Source organism: Conger conger, chromosome 6 (genome assembly GCF_963514075.1).
Source record: "Conger conger chromosome 6, fConCon1.1, whole genome shotgun sequence".
Lineage (NCBI taxonomy): Eukaryota > Metazoa > Chordata > Actinopteri > Anguilliformes > Congridae > Conger > Conger conger.
Window position 1 is genome coordinate 10,570,175 of NC_083765.1, and position 20,182 is coordinate 10,590,356.

The following is a 20,182-nucleotide window of genomic DNA, read 5'->3' on the forward strand; positions in this document are numbered from 1 at the left end:
AATCCACTGTACAGGACTAAATAACAGACTGAGAAATAACTTATGAAGTTGAACTTTATTAAACATTTATATTTAAAATATAACAAAGCTTGAGGACGCGGAGGCTTCCAATATGGATCATTGGCCGTTGTTGACTTTGGCCTTAGTGCACAAGTAATCCATCAATTGCTGGGGGAAATTAAAATAAAACCTATTAGGTTATTGTCATTATCAATGCTACACACGTATCCATCCAACAGCTATTTTGGGCAGACAATCAAACGCGTACCATCAACTTCTGCATCTGATGAACTGCAGTATCGTCAAGCATGTCCACGTCAATGTCGTCTTTTACATCATCGGATAGACAGAGAGCCTTATGGGGGAGGGGGAGGGGGTGTTTGCAAAAAATAAATTCCGTTAACTTCGAACTACGCGTTGTAACCATATTGACTGTCCTTACCTCTCCGCAAGAAGTCAATATCGTAGCAGAGGCCGTAACGAACGGATTAAAGGAAAGGCCCCGCGAGTTTGTGGACCTGTAGACATCAACGAACAGTGGTAAGGCACTGCCGTTAGGCATGGACAATTGTGAAAATAAAATTTACGTAGGAAGCTGGGGCAAACCTTTTTTGACCATTAGATGAGGCGACAAGGTCATCGGCTTTGGAAGCACGAGATCGAGTCCTTTTAATTACTGAAGTCGAAGACCTGAATTCAAATAATTGTTCACTGACTGGACAATAAAGGCGTACACGCCACTTGAACCGTAATGCTAGGCGAAATAAATGAAGCATCTTTACCCTCGAACTTTCGAACTGCTTGAAACGTGCAACACGCATGTAGATCTGGATTTGGACATTCCCTGCAATAAACCATGATCAATCTCAGGTAAAATTTCTCACGACATTCCAAAATTACTTAAAGGTCTGGACAGCCTCGAGTCTTCACACAATACCGTCGATGCTGCCAATGAAGGGGTCTGGTTTTGCACGGACAACATTCTCTTCCTCCTAGGAGGATTCGCTCTCGCCTGCGCTGAGGACGAGAATTAATAGTTTGTAGTATCTTTTTCAGTTTTATCACAAACCATACTGCTCAGGCACAAACATACCCTTTTTGCTGGACTTCCTGGTTAGAGGCCGATGGATCTCTGGCGATTGGGCCTGAGAGAACAAACTCACACTGTAGTTACAGTATTTTTACAGTAGGCGGCACCAGATTTCTTCCTTACCTTCATTGCGATGGTAACTTCGCCCGCCTCTTCGTCGTTCTCTGAAAAATGTTACTTGTTTAATGAACATGATAGTGGAGAGAATCGTTGAATCTCCATTTAAAACTCACCCTTCATTAAATCTTTCAGAAGTGTGCCTTGCAGTTGAGGTGGCAATTTCATCAGTTCCACTCTAAACGCCCTTTCCACCGTCGCCAAAAGCTGCTCTGCCTTCAGTTCCATCTCCCGAATGCGTTCCTGCGCTAGGATGCAAACGCATGCACAAGAAACCAATTTACCTTAAGTCTGTAATTTGTACCAGTTAATGCAGATGTTGGTGCAACTAATGCATTTGTACACACTGCATGCAGTTCATTACAACCACAATTTAAATCCCATAAATTAAGAGGTTCAAATATAAATTTGTTAGACTTTATGTCCCAAATATGCATGTATAATGCAGCCCTGTACCCTCTTTTTCAAATTGTTGCAGGAATAGTTGTTTTTTCTTCTGATCCCTCTGCTCTTTACTCAGTTGTCCATCAAGTTCGCTCTCAGACCGCTGGTAGACTTTTTTCAGCTTTCTTGGTTCCATGATCAATCAAACTGCTACAACTGCAAACCTTCTTTAGTATCCATGGAATCCCCAAGGGTGTGGCCATAATCCACTTGCAGCTGTGATGTCAGCGGGTGCACCCCAAAGCCCGGCACATGCCACATTTGAACTGAATGGGTATAGTTTCCAAAAATACACCTGGAATACCATTTCTTTTCTACCATTGATTGGCTGTGCACAGCACCATACTTTCTGACTGGTGCAAAATTTCTGCTACCCATGTATTTACTGTATTTTTGTTATTCGTTTTCAGAATTGCGTCATCATAGAATTAATACATTGGAGCTGTTGGACCAGGGGTGTCAAACTCCAGTCTTGGAGGGTTGCCGTGTCTGTAGGTCTTTGCAGTTTCTTTTCAATCAGCAGCCAATTAAGGTATGAGAACAAGGTGTGTGGACTGCCTAGCCAATCGATGATTTACATGAACCATTCTTGCTGAAACACACAGAAAACCAGCAGACACTGTGGCCCTCCAGGACTGGAGTTTGACACCCCTGTATTAGAATGTCAGGCAAGTGAAGTATAATGGTAATTCCATTTATGCCATTTAACCCTTGTAACATTAAATAATGAAACTTATTCATTGAATCCAATAAAACAAAACGTTTTTAATCATTCCAAAAATGTGCTTACCCATCTTCAGTATCTCCCATTTTTAGGGTTTCTTTACTGACAATGGCTGCATTTTGCACAACCCTGTTACCAAAATCTATGCAATTGTAACTTTTCTTTTCTGGTAAAACGTACACTTTTACAAACTTTTTTCAACAAGAAAACAGGCATTTACCCATTCAAAAAATGTGCTCACCCATCTCATGTAATAAGATCCCACTTTTAAAATGTTTCTTTACGGACAATGGCTGCATTTTGCTCAACCATGTTAATTTTCTTTTAGATAAATTAATGAATACATGTAAAAATAAGTGATATTTGTTCCCAAAATAATTGATAATTAGATGCCTGGAATTTTCTTTTCTTTTTTTTTGGGGGGGGGGGGGGGGCTGGGGAGACAAAAGCAATAAAAATACATCATTTGTAACAAATAAGGTTTTAATAGAATTAATTTTCAAATGCAGTTTTGAACAGCTACAAAAATACAGAAACATAATAAGGCCAAAGTTAAACTATTTAACAGTCTTAATTTCGAAGTTGCGTGGTAACATAAGTTTATCATATATATATATATATATATAAATGAAATGGAAGTTTAAAAAAATGGGACCCCATTCAGAAAAGCCCATTCACCTCAGAGTAACAGATGCAATGCATTTACAGTCAGAATGCATATTAAAACACACCCCCACAGTCATGTGATATAAAGGCCATTATTCCAACAACAAAAGGCACCTCATAAGAACAGAATATCTATTGCAAGGTCCATTTATATAAAGCAGCTGGAGGAATTCATTTTCCATTGATATTTTTACATTTCATGATATAAGACTACTCACTCAGTTGTCTCAATTCTGACAGAGAAACAGCAGGTCCCTCCTCTAAAATTAGGCAAATTCAAGTTTGTGCCAAAGGCTAATCTCATTCGTTTCCACATTTGCTTCTCAGCAATAGTCATGAGAGGTTGAAGACGATATGTAATACTGCCTGATCATGTAAATCCTGTTGGTTAGAAAATTAAATGTATTTGGCCTCTACCTGGTCTTCCTTTGCTTCACTTTTGGCATACAGCAGCATTTTATTTCCATTTTACATTTGCATAAACTATCAAGTGGGGGCAAAGTGTACTGGATCAAAAAGCATCAAGACACCTTAACTGGATAGGCTGCAATTGCATGAAATGGAACCCCTTCCATACAACCCCTTCAATGCAATCCAGAACTTTCATCTCATCAATTAAGGTTATATATATATATTTTTAAAACAGGGTTAACACCATTAAGACCAACAAAGGTGTGAAACACTTATACAGGACAAAAAAAGCTTGGTATAACGGTGTAGACAGTATTTACAATTACCTTCCTGCAATTACCGTGCACCCAGGCTTTTAAGTGACATGACAGTATCTTCTTTGGAGTGCTTCTGTTTTGCTTAGGAACATAGGAGTGTGAAATGCATCACTATGGGTGCAGGGGAATGGGAGAGGCATTGTTGTGGCGCGGTGAGGCCCAGCCTGGAAAACGGACATCCCTTACACAAAAGAACACCCTAGCTTAAGAAGAATAAAAACGGCGAATGAAGAAACAGACACAAAGCCAGGAGTGCTATGAAATGGTAATCTGATCGTCTGAATTGTATTTATAAAAAAAAAGAAAAGAGAATCACGCTTTCCCTGTGGTGTTAATGTGCAGTAACACATCATATCACTGTTTTTCATGCCATTTTATGAGTGTGGAAAAGGCACCAATATCTTGAACCCCTGTGGTGCCCTCGCCATCAGAAAACTGGTTCTGCTGTCCACTTGCGAGGTTTAAGGAGTACACAGAGGAGAAAATGTCAAAATAAATCGCTTCAAGTTATTTTCTTTTGTTAGTTTGTTAAGCATTATCTGACAGGGACTACCCAGCCAGCTCTACTCAGTCAAGGTCCAGTCATACAGACGACTCCGCCAGCGCTCCCCCAGGCTCTGCTTCGTCCAAACTGCACTCATACAGAGGTCTCTTCCAGCTCTCTGTAATGCTCTACAAACTTCATATGGAAGGACTGGACCTTCTCCAGGAGCAATTTCAGCTTCTCAGGTGGGGGAAGAATGGTCATTCTGGGGGAAGATACATAATAATTAAGATTTACAAACCAGAGGGTTTTGTCAGGGAGCGTCAGTAAAGTGAAGTGCTGTAGAAAGTAATGAGAATATAGTGCACATACAGTACTGCCTGTAGAATAAACTGATGCTGCATGGAGCGAATTGTCTAAAAATAACTATTTTCATTCTTCACAGTCATGGAGAATGAGAACAAGTTCTACGTTTTGACTGGTTTCAGCCTTGGCAACCTCCAACACAGGCCACAAACAGATTTGGCCCTGGTGGTTTCCAGAGCATTCTACTTTCTTTTTAAGGCAGTTGCTTGGTCCAAAATGTACCCCGATGTATGGGCTTTGGAGCCCGCTCAGAAACAGGCCCAAGCAGACATGGCAGGAGGATTGAGTGAAAGTACTGGGGTGACCTGTAACTCAGGCATCTGAAGCTGGCCTTCAGCTACAACCAATCATACACCACTATTTAAGAATAAACACATCTACTCCCACAGTTCTTTTTATTGGGGATTGTATGGTATGGTATATGGTACTTATTTCCAACAATTTACTGCAGCCTTGTTTTATACCATTACAGCATTAGTCATATACAGTGTTCATCTAAATCAAAGGTTTCAATATGCCATGTTGCAAGTTATCGTCTGAATATAAGCTTAGGCTAGATAAAGAAATTATGAAAGACCGTTAATTGTGGTTCACCTGAAATGATAGGTTCCCTCCTTCTGCCCAAACCCACTTCCAGGGACGACACAGATCCCAGTTTCCTCCAGGAGTCTCAAGCAGTAAAGCATGTCTGGGGTTATTCCCAATGCCTACAAGAGACGTTGTGACACCAATGACAATCCTCAAGGAACCGACAACCACTGAACAACACTGTTCTATATGTGATAGTATACTGACAGCTCAATTAAGCTGACTCATCGTGTTAGTGGGACAACAAACAGTGAAATTGAGGCACAATAACTTCACAGCCTATTGAACATGTGGAGCCTGAAGCCACGAAATGAATTTGAAATGACAAAGTTTAATTATATAGTTATACAGTGCATCCGGAAAGTATTCACAGCGCTTCACTTTTCCCACATTTTGTTATGTTACAGCCTTATTCCAAAATGGAATAAATTCATTTTTTTCCTCAAAATTCTACACACATCCATCCATCCATCATCACCCGCTTATCCGGAGTCGGGTCGCGGTGGCAGTAGGCAAAGCCGGGTATTCCAGGCGTCCCTCTCCCCAGCAACGCATTCTAGCTCCTCCTGGGGGATCCCGAGGCGTTCCCAGGCCAGGAGAGATCTATAATCTCTCCAGCGGGCTCTGGGTCTCCCTCGGGGTCTCCGCCCAGTTGGACGAGCCCGGAAAACCTCCAAAGGGAGGCGCCCGGGAGGCATCCTGATCAGATGCCCGAACCACCTCAATTGGCTCCTTTCGACGCGAAGGAGCAGTGGCTCTACTCTGAGCTCCCTCCGGATGTCCAAGCTCCTCACCCTATCTCTAAGGCTGAGCCCGGCCACCCTACGGAGGAAGCTCATTTCGGCCGCTTGTATACGCAATCTCGCTCTTTCGGTCACTACCCAAAGCTTGTGACCATAGGTGAGGGTTGGGACATAGATCGACCAGTAAATCGAGAGCTTCGCCCTTCCGGCTCAGCTCCCTCTTCACCACGACGGTCCGGTGCAACGCCCTCATTACTGCTGACGCTGCACCGATCCGCCTGTCGATCTCACGCTCCCTTCTACCCTCACTCGTGAACGAGACCCCGAGATCCTTGAACTCCTTTACTGTGCGTGGAGGTGAGCCCAACTATATCTAGTTGGTACCGCTCCGCCTCCCGCACTAGCTCCGGTGCCTTCCCCACCAGAGAGGTGACGTTCCACGTCCCCAGAACCAGTCTGCGACGCCGAGGATCAGCACGCCCGGATCCCCGCCTTTGCCTACTGCCCGTTGAGCAAAGCACCCGACTCCGATGCCAACCCCTGCAGGTGGTGAGCCCACAGGGCGGCGACCCCACGTGACCAGTTCGGGCTGTGCCCGGCCGGGCCCCATGGGATAAGGCCCGGCCACCAGACGCAGGGGGCCCCGGTTTCCCTTTTCTGGGCGAGGTAACTGGGTCATTGTGTGGCACCTATCTTTGGGCAGTTTCACTCATTCCTCTTTGCAGCACCTCTCAAGCTTCATCAGGTTGGATGGGGAGCGTCAGTGCACAGCCATTTTCAGATCTATCCAGAGATGTTCAATCGGATTCAAGTCTGGGCTCTGGCTGGGCCACTCAAGGACATTCACAGAGTTGTCCTGAAGCCACTCCTTTGATATTTTGTCTGTGTGCATAGGGTTGTTGTCCTGCTGAAAGATGAACCGTCGCCCCAGTCTGAGGTCAATAGCGCTCTAGAGCAGGTTTTCATCCAGGATGTCTCTGTACATTGCTGCATTCATCTTTCCCTCAATCCTGACTAGTCTCCCAGTTCCTGCCGCTGAAAAACATCCCCACAGCATGATGCTGCCACCACCATGCTTCACTGTAGGGATGGTATTGGCCAGGTGATGAGCGGTGCCTGGTTTCCTCCAAACATGACGCCTGGCATTCACGCCAAAGAGTTCAATCTTTGTCTCATCAGACCAGAGAATTTTGTTTCTAATGGTCTGAGAGTCCTTCAGGTGCCTTTTGGCAAACTCCAAACTTCTTCCATTTACGGATGATGGAGGCCACTGTGCTCATTGGGACCTTCAAAGCCGCAGAAATTTCTGTACCCTTCCCCAGATTTGTGCCTCGAGACAATTCCTTTGACTTCATGCTTGGTTTGTGCTCCGAAATGCACGGTCAACTGTGGGACCTTATATAGACAGGTGTGTGCCTTTCCAAATCATGTCCAATCAACTGAATTTACCACAGGTGGACTCCAATTAAGCTGTAGAAACACCTTAAGGTTGATCAGTGGAAAGAGGATGTACCTGAGCTCAATTTTGAGCTTCATGGCAAAGGCTCTGAATACTTATGTACATGTGATTTCTTAGTTTTTTTATTTTTAATAAATTTGCAAAAATTTTAAATTTATTCCATTTTGGAATAAGGCTGTAACATAACAAAATGTGGGAAAAGTGAAGCGCTGTGAATACTTTCCGGATGCACTGTACATTGTTCATTATTATTCTGGATGGAAAACTCACCCCAGCGCAATGTAGTCTGACCTGTCTATCAAGACTTGCATAATTCAGCAAGTGACACAAGCTTTTGTGATAAAGATAGGGACATCCCAGTGAACATTTTTGTGGTCATGGAAAAGGTCATCAAGGCCTTCAGGTGAAAACCTGGCTATACTTCATTTGGTAAAAACCTTATTATACTTATTTTTTTGACTTATTGGTCTTCTGCTGCTGTAGCCTATTCACTTGGAGGTGACACGTTGTGTATTCAGATGCTCTTCTGCATACCACTGTTTTAATGTGTGGTTATTCGCGTTACTGTCACCGTCCTGTCAGCTTTGACCAGTCTGCCCCTTCCTCTCTCATTAACAACACATTTTTGCCCACAGAACTGCTGCTCATTGGATGTTTTTTGTTTTTCGCACCATTCTCTGCAAACTCTAGAGGCCGTTGTGCGTGAAAATCCCAGGAGATCAGCAGTTTCTGCAATACTCAAACCACCCAGTCTGGCAGCAACAAAAATTCCACAGTCTAAGTCACTTTGATAACATTTCTTCCCCATTCTGATATTTGGTCTGAAAAACAAGCTGAAGCTCTTGACCACATCCGCATGCTTTTATGCATCGTATGTATGTGCCGTACATACAATGTAATGTAACGTAATGCCACATGATTAGGCAATTACATATTTGCATTAAGAAGCTAGCGTACACCGGTATACCTAAGAAACTGGTCGTGTGGGCGTAAGTGCATGCCGACGCATGGGGCAGCTACGGCTGACAGACCTTGGCCTCCTCCACGGCTCTGGGCGGTATGAAGATGCGGGGAAAGGCGTACATGGCCCCCTGCACCGGGTTACACTTGATCCCAGGCACTTTGTTCAGAGTGTGCTCAGTCAGTCTGGCCTTCTCAGCCAGAGTGCTGAGTATGGCAGTCTTCTCCTGAGACAGGGAGAATGACTTCAATACATCTCATCGCTTATTACGGTTTAAGCTGCCAATGTGATGACTAGAAAGAAAGAAAGAGGAAGAAAGAAAGAAAGAAAGAAAGAATGAAAGAGAAAGAAAGGTCGATCAATACCGAGCGATTCGATGGCAAACCTTTAGGAACTGGGGGTGGGAGGGTTCGCTGGTCTGAGGAGGGTTGACGATGACGTCCATGGCAGCCTGCCCGGAGACAGGGGGACACAGGCGCACGGACAGCAGCTTCACCAGCTGGGCCTTGACATCTGGGTCCAGATTGATCACCTCCATGTACCCCCCTCTGAATCCACACCTGGGACACAACCATGAGGGGTCAGGGCCCGGGCCCAGCGCTACTCTCCATAACACGCCGTGTTTACCGGATGCCTGAAGCTACTTCATCTGCCAGCCCTCCCGTTTGAGGAGAGGTGCTGTGTGCCAAAATATTACACAGGACTTGTGTAAGTGCACCATTGCTTAACCATGTACTTTGGAAAAACAGTGCAGAAGCAGCTTAATACTATTAATAATCTCTTATAAATATTATAAATCCTGTCAATTCCAAGCTCAGGATTCACAATTACACAAGTGAAATTATCTTACCCCACTGGCAAATCTTGAAATAAGTGAAATAAGTCTCTCATTGGCATTTTTTAAAATACTCACTCTCCTGTGTACACAGACAGTGTACAGGAATACTCACTCTCCAGTGTACACTGGCAGTGTACAGGAATACTCACTCTCCAGTGTATACTGGCAGTGTACAAGAATATTCACTCTCCAGTGTACATGGGCAGTGTACTGGAATATTCACTCTCCAATGTACACTGGCAGTGTACAGGAATATTCACTCTCCAGTGTATAGGAATCCTCACTCTCCAGTGTACATGGGCAGTGTACTGGAATATTCACTCTCCAGTGTACACTGCCAGTGTACAGGAATATTCACTCTCCAGTGTACAGGAATCCTCACTCTCCAGTGTACACTGGCAGTGTACAGGAATACTCACTCTCCAGTGTACTGGAATATTCACTCTCCAGTGTACAGGAATACTCACTCTCCAGTGTACAGGAATACTCACTCTCCAGTGTACAGGAATACTCACTCTCCAGTGTACTGGAATATTTACTCTCCAGTGTACAGGAATACTCACTCTCCAGTGTACAGGAATACTCACTCTCCAGTGTACAGAAATACTCACTCTCCAGTGTACTGGAATATTCACTCTCCAGTGTACAGGAATAATCACTCTCCAGTGTATAGGAATACTCACTCTCCAGTGTACCCTTTGGAGGTGGAGTGGAAGGAGGCCAGCTCCACACTGTTGAAGTACTCCGGTCCCAGCTCATACAGAACCTTTTTGAAGGAATGGAACTGGCAGTCTGGAGAGTAGACATTTTCCTGATAAACCTGGAGAAACAATCAATCAGGGAACAATGTGTAATAACTACACTGTAAAACAACCATCCATAAGAACAACAAACATTCACACTAGAGAGATCAACTATGAAGGTCCAAATTGGAATTTGTTGTGCAGTAACAGGATTTAAGGTATAGTTCCTCTCGGTTATATTAATGCTAGTGTGACGTACTGCAGACATGGTGGATTTACGGTGATCGTCAAGTATTATGCGTACTCTTAAAATACTTAATGTTTTCACTTTAGCGTTTTTCAGGGATCTGCCTGTTCTTTGGGAGATGGCCATTCTGTAGCACTGCTTGAATTTTCTTTGTCGTGTTATTTTTTCTTTGTGGCGCCTACAATATGAATTTTACATGAGCCATAACATGATGACCACAGTGACTCTGAAAAGGAAGCTGTTAAAAGGAAGTGTTGCACAGAAGAATGCACCACTGATGTACTAGGCACAATAATCTAGGCCATCAAAAAAAATGTGAGGTTATAATGTGAGGTTTGCTGTGAAACACCCCCCAAGTTTTTTTAAAAGGAGCCATAATTACCTCATCGGACAGCACAAACAGCTTCTCCTCGTAGGCAAAGTGCAGGACATCCTCAATGCACTTCCTGCTCTGCACCTGACCTGGTGGGCACATAGTTTATATGAAAAATAAAGGGGCTTTTTTTTTTCTTTCTTTTTTTTCCAGGGCTCGCATATCCATTTCTGACATAATGTTGCTTAAGTGGGTAAATAATCCCTCTAAACATGACAAGTACCTATTTTGGAAAAAATAAACAGCTTGTTAAAATCCTGGGATTGCGATTGTGGTTGGAATGAAAACCAGCATAAATTCAATCTTGGGGACGGCCTGTCTAAGAGGCACTGCTGTAAACCATGGTGGCCTGTAACTTTAAGCAGAAAATCCATCCCTAGAAGAAAGCATGACTAGACAGAAAGGTGAGAAAGGGAGCAGCTGACAAAATGACTGAGTTTCAACTTTCATATGCAAGAGTTCACTGCAGGAGGAGTGTTCTATTTCTGAAAATGAGGACTGCTATGGGGCACATCAACGTAGGGCAAGCATACGGATTCAAATAATAATAATAATAATAATATTAACAATAATCAAATGATCCACTGGTCCACTCGTGAAAGAAAAATTCACCAAAGATTGTTTCAATATTTTGATTAACCGCAGATGATACAAATACCCAAAGCATAACAAGCATGTTATCCTGCTGTGTTTCCCAAGAATTTTCCCGATCCAACAGCCATTTGAATGTTGTTATTCCTGCTTCCTGTTTGGACAGCATATGTAACATTATCTCTTCCATTTCAAAACCATTTTTACATGTGCAGGTCAAACTGTCAATCAAGCAATTCAGCATGTTAATACATTTTCATCTTAAAGAGAGAGTGCCCGGCCATTTTGGTTGTCCCTGCCTCAAGAAGCATTGATCATTGTGATCTATGAGGTGCTGCCAAAATGCTTGATAGGAATTGCATTACATTGCCAAATCAGAACTCTAGTTTTGCTGTGAATAGCAGCACTCTGCTCTCAACGAAAGAACGAAAGACAAATCAAGGGACATTTTGTTAAATTCTACCATTCTACAAAACTCTAACACAACAGACCTGAACAGAAAAATGCATCAAGGTGGATTTTGCCTTTAATTCATATTAAAGTTTAATGTGGACTGGAGAATTGTGCAATCTAAAAAAAAGAACATAGCAAGGGGACAAGGGATATAGAGGGAGAGTTGGACAAAGGGAGGGTGACCATGCCAGAACTCACGCACACACCTGTTGGGTTCCCCGGGTTGATGATGCAAAGCACTCTGGGAGTGCAGTACTGTTTGGCCGTGTGGTAAGCCCGGTGCAGCTCCTCCATGTCCAGGGCCCAGCAGTTGTTCTCGTCCAGGTAGTAGTTGACCTGCGCGGCCCCAAGCTCCGAGATGGCGGCCGAGTACAGGGGGTACTGGGGGATCGGGATCATCACCCCGGTGCGGGACTGACCCTGTCCCGAGACCAGCAACTTCAGAATGTTCTGCAGTTTCACAAAAAACATCCCGTCACACGTGCCCTTGAACAATTTCACATACAGAACACACAGTACTGTCTCTGTTCAAACCAGCCACTTATCATACTATGAACTTTTTTTTTTTTTTTTTTTTTAAAGAACCTTTAGAACAATTTGTACCCTTTTGGCAATTCCGGTTCTGGACGGCCAGTGTGTATTCATTTTGTTACCCTGGCGAAACAAGCCAACTGGATGTATAGATAAAGAATGGTTCACTTGTGGACTGGATCACAGTAAACTGATTCATACAGGGACACAGTCTTCGACTGATATCCAGGCACATGTAGATAAAATGTCATGTGGTATTTTAAGTGAGACTAATTCAATAATTAAGGCCTGAATTTGGCATGAAAACCAGAATCAGATACAGCCCTCATTGCTCAACAGTGCTGGTGATTTAGTGAGAAAAGGTATGTATTTCAGTTTCACATTGTCAAAACTATGGTAAATACATTCATTTAAAATAAATCAGTCCTTGAAGCTCATTAAAAGGTGATTTATTTAATGCTTGCCCATCAATCTACACTCAATAACCAATAATGAAGTGAAAACATGTTTAGAAATGTTAGCAAGTTTATTAAATTAAAAGCTGAAATAGTATTCAGACCCATAATTCAGTACATTGTAGAAGCCCCTTTGGCAGCAATTCCAGCTACCAGTCTTTACAAGCTTTGCACACCTGGATCTGGGCAGTTTATCCTCCTGGCAGATCCTGGCAGAGTGTCACAGCAAAGGGTCTGAATACTGATTTTAACTCAGATATTTTGGTTTTAGATTTTGAATAAATTTGCAAAAATGTCTAAAAACATGTTTGCACTTTGTCATTATGGGTTATTTACTGTACATTGGTGGGCAATTGTATCCATTTCAAATGAAATCTATAACACGATAAAGTGTGCAAAAATTAAAGGGGTCTGAATACTTTCTGAAGCCACTGTATATCCATACAATGACTATAACTCAAAATCCTGTCCTGGTTTTCTTTTCACCCAGATAATTAACTGAACAATTAATGCGACTGATTGGCCAGACTAGCTTCACACCAGATTCTCAGGTAAAGGGAGGGTGGAAAACCAGCAATACTCAGCCCTTGAGGACCGTGATTTCATGGTCCCTGTCAGAAAGCATAGGACCAATCAAAACATTGGCAGCATTGTGGCACAACATGATAACATCGTTTAGGGTTGCAACTTTGAATCAAACTTATGGTGTCAGATGCAGGGCACTTCAGGGCATACCATGATGCCGTCGCTGGCCCCGGTGGTGAGGAAAATATTGTCCCAGCTGGTGGGCACGCCCTGGTCCCTCTGAGTCACATATTCAGCCACATCCTTCCGGATGCACTCCACTCCCGGGCTGCTACTGTACGACCCTGCAGTCATCAGAACCAGTCAGAACTCAGCCACCTTAGCCCTTCAGCTAAACTGTAGCCACCACTTCTGCCCACGGCTAATACCGCCGGTCTGGACAGTCACTGACTTTGACGTCTCTTAATTCAGCAGGCAAATAGAATTTCACAGCTTTGTGGTGACATTTCAGAGATGTGAAAAAGTTTGATTTTGTCTCTTGTCACAATCATGCAGACCCAAATATAAAAGTAAAATATAAAAGCTAATTGACAGCATGCAACCCCCACATTACCTTAATGGCATTTGGCAGACGCTCTTATCCAGAGCGACAAACAGTTGATTAGACTAAGCAGGAGACAATCCTCTCCTGGAGCAATGCAGGGTTAAGGGCCTTGCTCGATCTGCTCAAGATGCGGATCCTATTGTGGCTACACCGGGATTCAAGCCACCGACCTTGCGGGTCCCAGTCACGTGCCTTAACCACTACGCTACAGTCCGCCCCACTAACACAAGGCAATAAGGCCAAGGCATGGGCACAGTAGAGCGAGACTATGTGCAGGGACCAGGCAGCCAAAACTTTAACACAGGCCCTTCCCTTACGGTCTCCTCTCCAGGGATGCTACATTTGTGACGTGCAATATGCAAACTTAACCGGTGCGCTGCAAGGGTGGATAGACGATGAACAAACCAAGACGAATCACACCAGCCCTCAACCTATAGGAAGTGCTGCCCTATAATATTTTCAGTTCCCTGCACCAACATTTTATTTTTCCATAGGTTGTCTTTTGAATGTTCAGGAATAATTAATGACAACCACCCTTGCTTATTTCCAGTGATAATAAAGACACATCCGCTGCTCTTATAAAACACTATCATAATCATCATCATCGTCATCGTCATCATCACTGTGGTGTCTTTAGTGAGGATTTCAAACATTTGTATAAAACATTTTTTACAAGTTACAGAGTCCTTTTTCCCCTCAAAAACACAGTTTGATGACAGTTATCATATAGCCTAAATACTTTAGTGTAAAAATACAATAAAAAAATACAATTCTCCCTGACCCAATGACAGCACAGCGTCTTCATGACAGGGGTAACCCGGCACACACACCTATGCTTTCTCCTCCACAGCCCTGAAGGATGCGGCGTGCTCGAAGTTTGGCATCTTCAGGGAAAACCGGGCTGTCCAGTAGCTCTGGGCACGTGCAGAGAGCCACCACCTGCAAACAGGGATGATGTAATGATTAAGTCACATGGTGCAGGGTGTGCCACACAAAACAACCCTGACTACGAGGACCCACAACGTCCTCCAGGTTTTTGTTTTCACCTTAAAACAAGCAGCTTATTTAGATCCCTGTGCAATTAACCAGGGTTAGAGACGGTGCACCGCTCTAGTTTTAGGCTTTCATTCTCAGGCAGAAGGGACTCTGGGACGGTAGCGTGACAGAATGGCATGCATTACACCCCTGAAGTGGCAGGGGGAGAGAGAGAAAAAACTCAAAGCGTTTCAACATGCACACACATTCCACAGTAAACCCCATGGGTCTAGGGCTGCAGTGTAATAATCAGGGAACTGCTGTGGTTTCCAGCGATTGCAGGTTCCAATTTCAAGCGGTGGCAGAAGGGCACTGCCATTCTGCTTTCTCGCACGTTACTGACATTATTTCAGCACACATTCAAAACTATACCCATCACTTTGGATAAGGCCATCTGCTAAATGAACAATACTAAAATAACACGCAGACACAAAGAGGCCTAGGCTGAGCACCGTCACCTGAGGGACAGACTGTGACTAAGATTTGACTGCTACTAACCCCAACGGTGGTGTGAGAGCCGAGCGAATCGCATGACGACCACCGCCGCTAAAATTATGTTCACGCGGGACGCAATGACAACTTTCCAGTCCGTTCGTACCGTCCTTCCATGATGGTGGTGAAATTCCAGTACACACATTCCAGTGTCAGAGCAAGGGCAGAGCAATCATGTGAACAGACCTTTGTCCTGCCAATAATAGGCACCCCGCTACACTCCATGGCAACGGGGTTGATCAATGGCCGATCCCGTCACAGTGTTTATCCCATTCACAGCAACTTCCAAAAAAATCCACCCGGGACCTCAGCTTTCATTCTCAAAATAAGGCCTGTTAACGGGCCGCGTACGCCTCACACAAACAGAACAAAGTGGGTTCACCAACTTAAATACTGACGGAATTAAAAAGGAGTAATGTGCCACTGGTTTTTGCGAACATTTTTCTATTCCAATGCAGGAAAAGACAATGGGTTTCCATTTTCAATGTCATTTCAGTCTTTTATGTTGCCTGGGAACCAGTAGTGACAGGCACAGTTATATGAAACCAGGTCAGCCTCATTATCAGCAGAGGGAAAACACAGACTTTTAATCTAGCAAAATGAGAGGGACCCAGGCAGCAGTGACGGTATGGTTTCCACAAAGCTAAATATAGCCGACCCGTCTAGTGTGCTATAGAAAGGACTTATTACTGCAGTTACCTCTCACTTTATGAAGCTTGAATGCACAATGCTGTTATGAAACTATTCTCGGGTTGTGGGAATATGAACCCACTTGTCTTGGGTCATCGGAGAGCTTGTTGATAGGCCGTCGGGCTCAGTGCTTACCTGACGCAGAAATGTGATAGGTTGCTGCCCCATAGCATGGGCGTCCCCAATGTTGGCCTTGATAACCTCAGTAAAGGGCTTCTTCTTCCCCTGAAAGCCAATGAAAACCCCCTGCATTAGTGTGATGTAGTGGTAAGGGAACTGGGCCTGTCACCAGGAGGTTACAGGGTCGAATTGAAAGTAGGCCATTGCTGTTGTACCTTCAGTACAGTGCAGAAATGCCCCCATGAAACATACTTTCCCCGTGAACATTTATTTATGTATTCTTTTAAATAACTTTATTGCATAGAACATGTACAGAGGCACAAGTTGAACTATGATACAACCAAGGTAGTGTACTGTGCAAAAGTCTTACGCACATGTAAAAAAATAATTCTATAAAGAAAAGTTGCTTTCAAAAACGAGAGGTGTGGGGGGTGTGGGTGTGGCCTGTAGCGTAGTGGTTAAGGTACATGACTGGGACCCGCAAGGTTGGTGGCTCGATCCCCAGAGTAACCACAATAAGATCCGCACAGCCGTTGGGCCCTTGAGCAAGGCCCTTAAGCCTGCATTGCTCCAGGGGAGGATTGTCTCCTGCTATGTCTAATCAACTGTTTGTCACTCTGGATAAGAGCATCTGCCAAATGCCATTAATGTAATGTAATGTAATGGGTGATCAATTTGCTTAAACTTTGTTCCTTATATATTCAATAGAGAACATGCAAAACATTAGATATTCCAGAGAGATATAAAAGTAACTCGCAGGGGATTATAGCAGCAATACAAACCTGAAAAAGTGTACAAATGTGACACTGTTTACTTTTGGAGTATGAACATTTTAAACCTTACCATGTTCCCATGAAACAACAAAATAGTCAACGAAGGAGTCCTAAACCATTCAGTTAACGGTTTAGACTGCATTGTCTTGAAAGTATGTGCACATAGACAATATGATCTCTTCCCAGCAGTATTGCTTACTTTTGTGAAATCCTAATCCTTCAGGTTCACAATACATGCTAGCTAGTCATAGTGTTATTGCAGTTGTTGAGAACGAACACGCCTCACTGAAAGGTTGCACCATAGACCTGGACTTACCACGGTCTTTAAAGCATTTAATTACTATTGGTGCAGTCCATGCATTTCTGCAGAAAACCATCCAGGACTGCATTACTTTACCTGCTCGGTGCAGCCATCATAACAAAGCATTTTTGTTTAATTTGATCCCAATGGCTGGGTGAACGCTAGCAGCCACCAGACTGCAATGAACTATCCGCATAAACGATTAGATAAGAGTGGAGCCCTGTTACCACGTGCACACACACGCTGGATGCTTTGCAGTGTGAATTTGCCTCGCGGCACCGGGCTCCGAGTCCTTGCTTTCGTATTGGGTGGGAGTGTCACACCCACTTGTTAGGATCCACCTGCTTACCGCCTATTTTTAAGGAACGAGTTAAGGATATTTCACGTGTATGCTACCGTCAAATGATTAGTAGCTTACTTTTCGCTCTTGTAGTAGTAACTCTGACATTGCAAAAAAAAATGAATTTTAAAGAAAAAACGAAAAACTCTTGAGAATTCTTCAGAACTCAACTGAACAGTTTTTATGGCGGGTGTTGGGCTCCGAGGTGCACTTCATTGGAGCAAGCAAAATGAACGATATAATGGATGAATGAATGAACAAACGAACAGCGTTTTGGGGCAACAACCGATCTAATAAATGTAGTATTGCAGCAGCATCGGTTTTGTGCTAACTGGATCTATATCTGACAAATACAGCACATAGCTTATGCTATGCCTTGGCTGTCGCATTCCTCTCTGCCCGGACAATACTAAACTTTCCGAGTGTTTCCTCACTACATGAAGTTGGTTGTGGAGAAACCTGCTTGCGGAACTTAAACAGGAACATTTTGCTGAAGCAGACCATTAAACGCGAGACCACATTCATTTGTGCAGTACATAATGTACAGAACTCAATGTGCTTGCCACAGAAAATCACGATGTGTTATTGTGTAACAATGTCACCCATCCTGCAGCATACAACTTATAGGCTCTCAGTCAAATTGCCCCTGAACGTTTGTGACATACGACATACGCTACATGAAATGACAGAATACATCATAACCGCTTACCTGTCGTAACTCTTGTTCGATTTCACCGGCTTTGATGACGATAGGTCCTCTCACTGCATATTCCACCGCTTTCACGTTCGGGTTCAATGTCTCCATCGTGAGGATCTTTTCTCGCACCTTTCCATTTTCTCTCGCATCTACCGTGGCCTCAGCCGTACTAAACCGCTTTAATCTGGATTTTTCAATGAATCCTTGTGTTCTAAATCGTATGGTCTGGACACAGCATGGTAATTCCAAAGCGATTATGGACAGTGGAGAATGATTCCGCTTTAAAACGCCTTCAGCCAAGCACCGATTCGCTAAAGACTGAAATCGATGCATTTTAGTTGATTTAGTACTGTACGATAGGAGAAAATGAATCAAACGTGGCTATATAATTTCCGCTTGATCGTTAATCTAGCATTGCATCTGTATATGCTCCGCGTGAATGTAACGTCAGGCTAAACCTACAATTTCGCGCTAAATAGGCCTATAGTCGCTTACCAGAATCATGCAACGCAAAAAAAAACAAGCGGTAAAGCAAATGGCTGAGGTATATACATAGCCGATTTAAAGCAACAATCACCGTTTAAACCTAAACCTGAATGGCAAAGGGAATAACTGGACTGTCGAACCCATAGACCTCCCCCACGCCGGTACGAGACGCAATAAACTCCAGTTTTTCATTGCAGCCAACGGACCCAAGGACCGCCTCAAACGAAATGTAGCCTGTCGCTGGTGCTGGGCGTTGTAGTTTCTTGCTCCTCATATCGACGACGCGGGGGGGAGAGAGGGACTGAGATGTCTAAAAACTACAATACCCACATTGATTGTTAGAGGGGGTATGTGTGGAGACTTCTTGAAGCGCAATTTTGCAGAAGCGTCAAATGGGAAATAGTAACCGTTAGGAACGGTTGTTGCGAGGAAAAACAACATAGGCTACTATTGCTTGATATTGGCTGAGACTGAGCAGTGAGAGAGAGTATAATCACGGCTAACGGGACATTGGAATCGCTGGACATAAGCGTTTCGATTTGGGACTTTTTCAACCATAATGTCAAAGATAGCAACTCCCTGATGACCACTTGGGGGGCACCAACCGTATTTAGCTAGTTTAAATGATGCACTTAGAGTTTTGGTGCACTGGGCAGAGATAAATCAATGGAAATAAATAGTTAAATAAATAGCGCCATCTACTGATCAATTATATGATATTAGTATAACATAATTTAGCTGAACGAGCCGAGCGAGCCATGGTCTATTTCTCGTTCCCCTTGAATTAAATTAAACAGTATTTGATACAAATAGTACTACATGCTAATTAACCAGACAATCAAAAGATCAAGCCTGTTGCAGGCAGTGAACACATGATGCGGTTTTGCCACAAATACACAGATTTGCATCTTTCAGATGTGAGTGGATTATCAGATTTTTCCATGAAAATAGACCATTGTACAAATAATTATTTTATTCTTTATTCTGTGTATTTGTGGCAAAACCTCCTGCCGCTAGAATAGCTCAATTAAACAATAGTCTTAATGCATTATATTAATTATATATGTGCAATTATGGACCACGAACTAATTTTAAAGGCTTCTTTCAATTTTCCACGCATTTGAACATTCGTAAGGCAGGATACCTGCAACAAAATAAAATAATAAAATAAAATAGTACAATAGGGGGCGCTATGATACACGTAGCGTTGCTTGTGATCAGAAACATAAACGTTATGGTGCCAAACAAAGTCATAACATGTTCTCCAGACTCACATGTTTTCTTCTGATTTGGACACAGTCTCTCAAACCCATTTAAATAACTTTTTTGATTGATAAATAATGACAGATGTTTGCCACTTTATTCGGTACAGCTCTCTAGTACCACCTGGGAGCCCCTTTTTGCCCGGTATCAATTCAATGAGGTGCTGAATTGGACGGAGATCTGGGGACTTCATTTAAAAAGCATTTCACAGGAGTCTCAACACACAGAACATTTAAAACATAAAAGATATTAAAA

The 20,182-nt window shown here is 43.3% G+C and overlaps 2 protein-coding genes across 5 annotated transcripts; both read right to left on the reverse strand.

The window, feature by feature from the left end:
- Nucleotides 1–36: 36 nt before the first annotated feature.
- On the reverse strand, nt 37–1,823 carry cdca9 (cell division cycle associated 9). Of its 2 annotated transcripts, none has more exons than XM_061245235.1 (10): nt 1,664–1,823; nt 1,324–1,455; nt 1,214–1,254; nt 1,094–1,145; nt 938–1,017; nt 783–844; nt 607–690; nt 443–518; nt 269–355; nt 37–168 (listed from the first exon to the last, which is right to left on the reverse strand). In XM_061245235.1, the coding sequence occupies exons 1-10, from the start codon at nt 1,785–1,787 to the stop codon at nt 118–120; spliced, it is 789 nt and encodes a 262-aa protein (XP_061101219.1). In that variant the 5' UTR covers nt 1,788–1,823; the 3' UTR covers nt 37–117. The 2 variants fall into 2 exon arrangements, with proteins under 2 accessions (XP_061101219.1, XP_061101220.1); XM_061245236.1 differs by having other exon boundaries at nt 1,324–1,450; nt 1,664–1,803.
- Nucleotides 1,824–2,840: 1,017 nt separating this feature from the next.
- gpt2 (glutamic pyruvate transaminase (alanine aminotransferase) 2) lies at nt 2,841–18,861 on the reverse strand. Of its 3 annotated transcripts, none has more exons than XM_061245528.1 (11): nt 18,191–18,858; nt 16,083–16,172; nt 14,561–14,669; nt 13,337–13,470; nt 11,822–12,065; nt 10,581–10,660; nt 9,892–10,028; nt 8,756–8,930; nt 8,441–8,596; nt 5,214–5,326; nt 2,841–4,518 (listed from the first exon to the last, which is right to left on the reverse strand). In XM_061245528.1, the coding sequence occupies exons 1-11, from the start codon at nt 18,509–18,511 to the stop codon at nt 4,407–4,409; spliced, it is 1,671 nt and encodes a 556-aa protein (XP_061101512.1). In that variant the 5' UTR covers nt 18,512–18,858; the 3' UTR covers nt 2,841–4,406. The 3 variants fall into 3 exon arrangements, with proteins under 3 accessions (XP_061101512.1, XP_061101514.1, XP_061101513.1); XM_061245530.1 differs by lacking the exon at nt 18,191–18,858 and adding an exon at nt 17,238–17,392; XM_061245529.1 differs by lacking the exon at nt 2,841–4,518 and having other exon boundaries at nt 8,377–8,596; nt 18,191–18,861.
- Between the last annotated feature and the right edge of the window lie 1,321 nt (nt 18,862–20,182).

Bases quoted from the DNA above. Each gene is read 5' to 3' on its own strand.
- cdca9 (XM_061245235.1), bottom strand. From the start codon at position 1,787: ATGGAACCAAGAAAGCTGAAAAAAGTCTACCAGCGGTCTGAGAGCGAA. The intron at 691-782 runs GTAAAGATGCTT...ATTTGAATTCAG, and splicing joins AGCAGTTCGAAAGTTCGAGG to GTCTTCGACTTCAGTAATTA. The intron at 169-268 runs GTACGCGTTTGA...AATTTCCCCCAG, and splicing joins ATCAGATGCAGAAGTTGATG to CAATTGATGGATTACTTGTG.
- gpt2 (XM_061245528.1), bottom strand. From the start codon at position 18,511: ATGCATCGATTTCAGTCTTTAGCGAATCGGTGCTTGGCTGAAGGCGTT. The intron at 10,029-10,580 runs GTAATTATGGCT...TTGTTTCTCCAG, and splicing joins TGTTTGTGCTGTCCGATGAG to GTTTATCAGGAAAATGTCTA. The intron at 5,327-8,440 runs GTCTGTCAGCCG...CGTCTCTTGTAG, and splicing joins GAGCCGTGGAGGAGGCCAAG to GCATTGGGAATAACCCCAGA.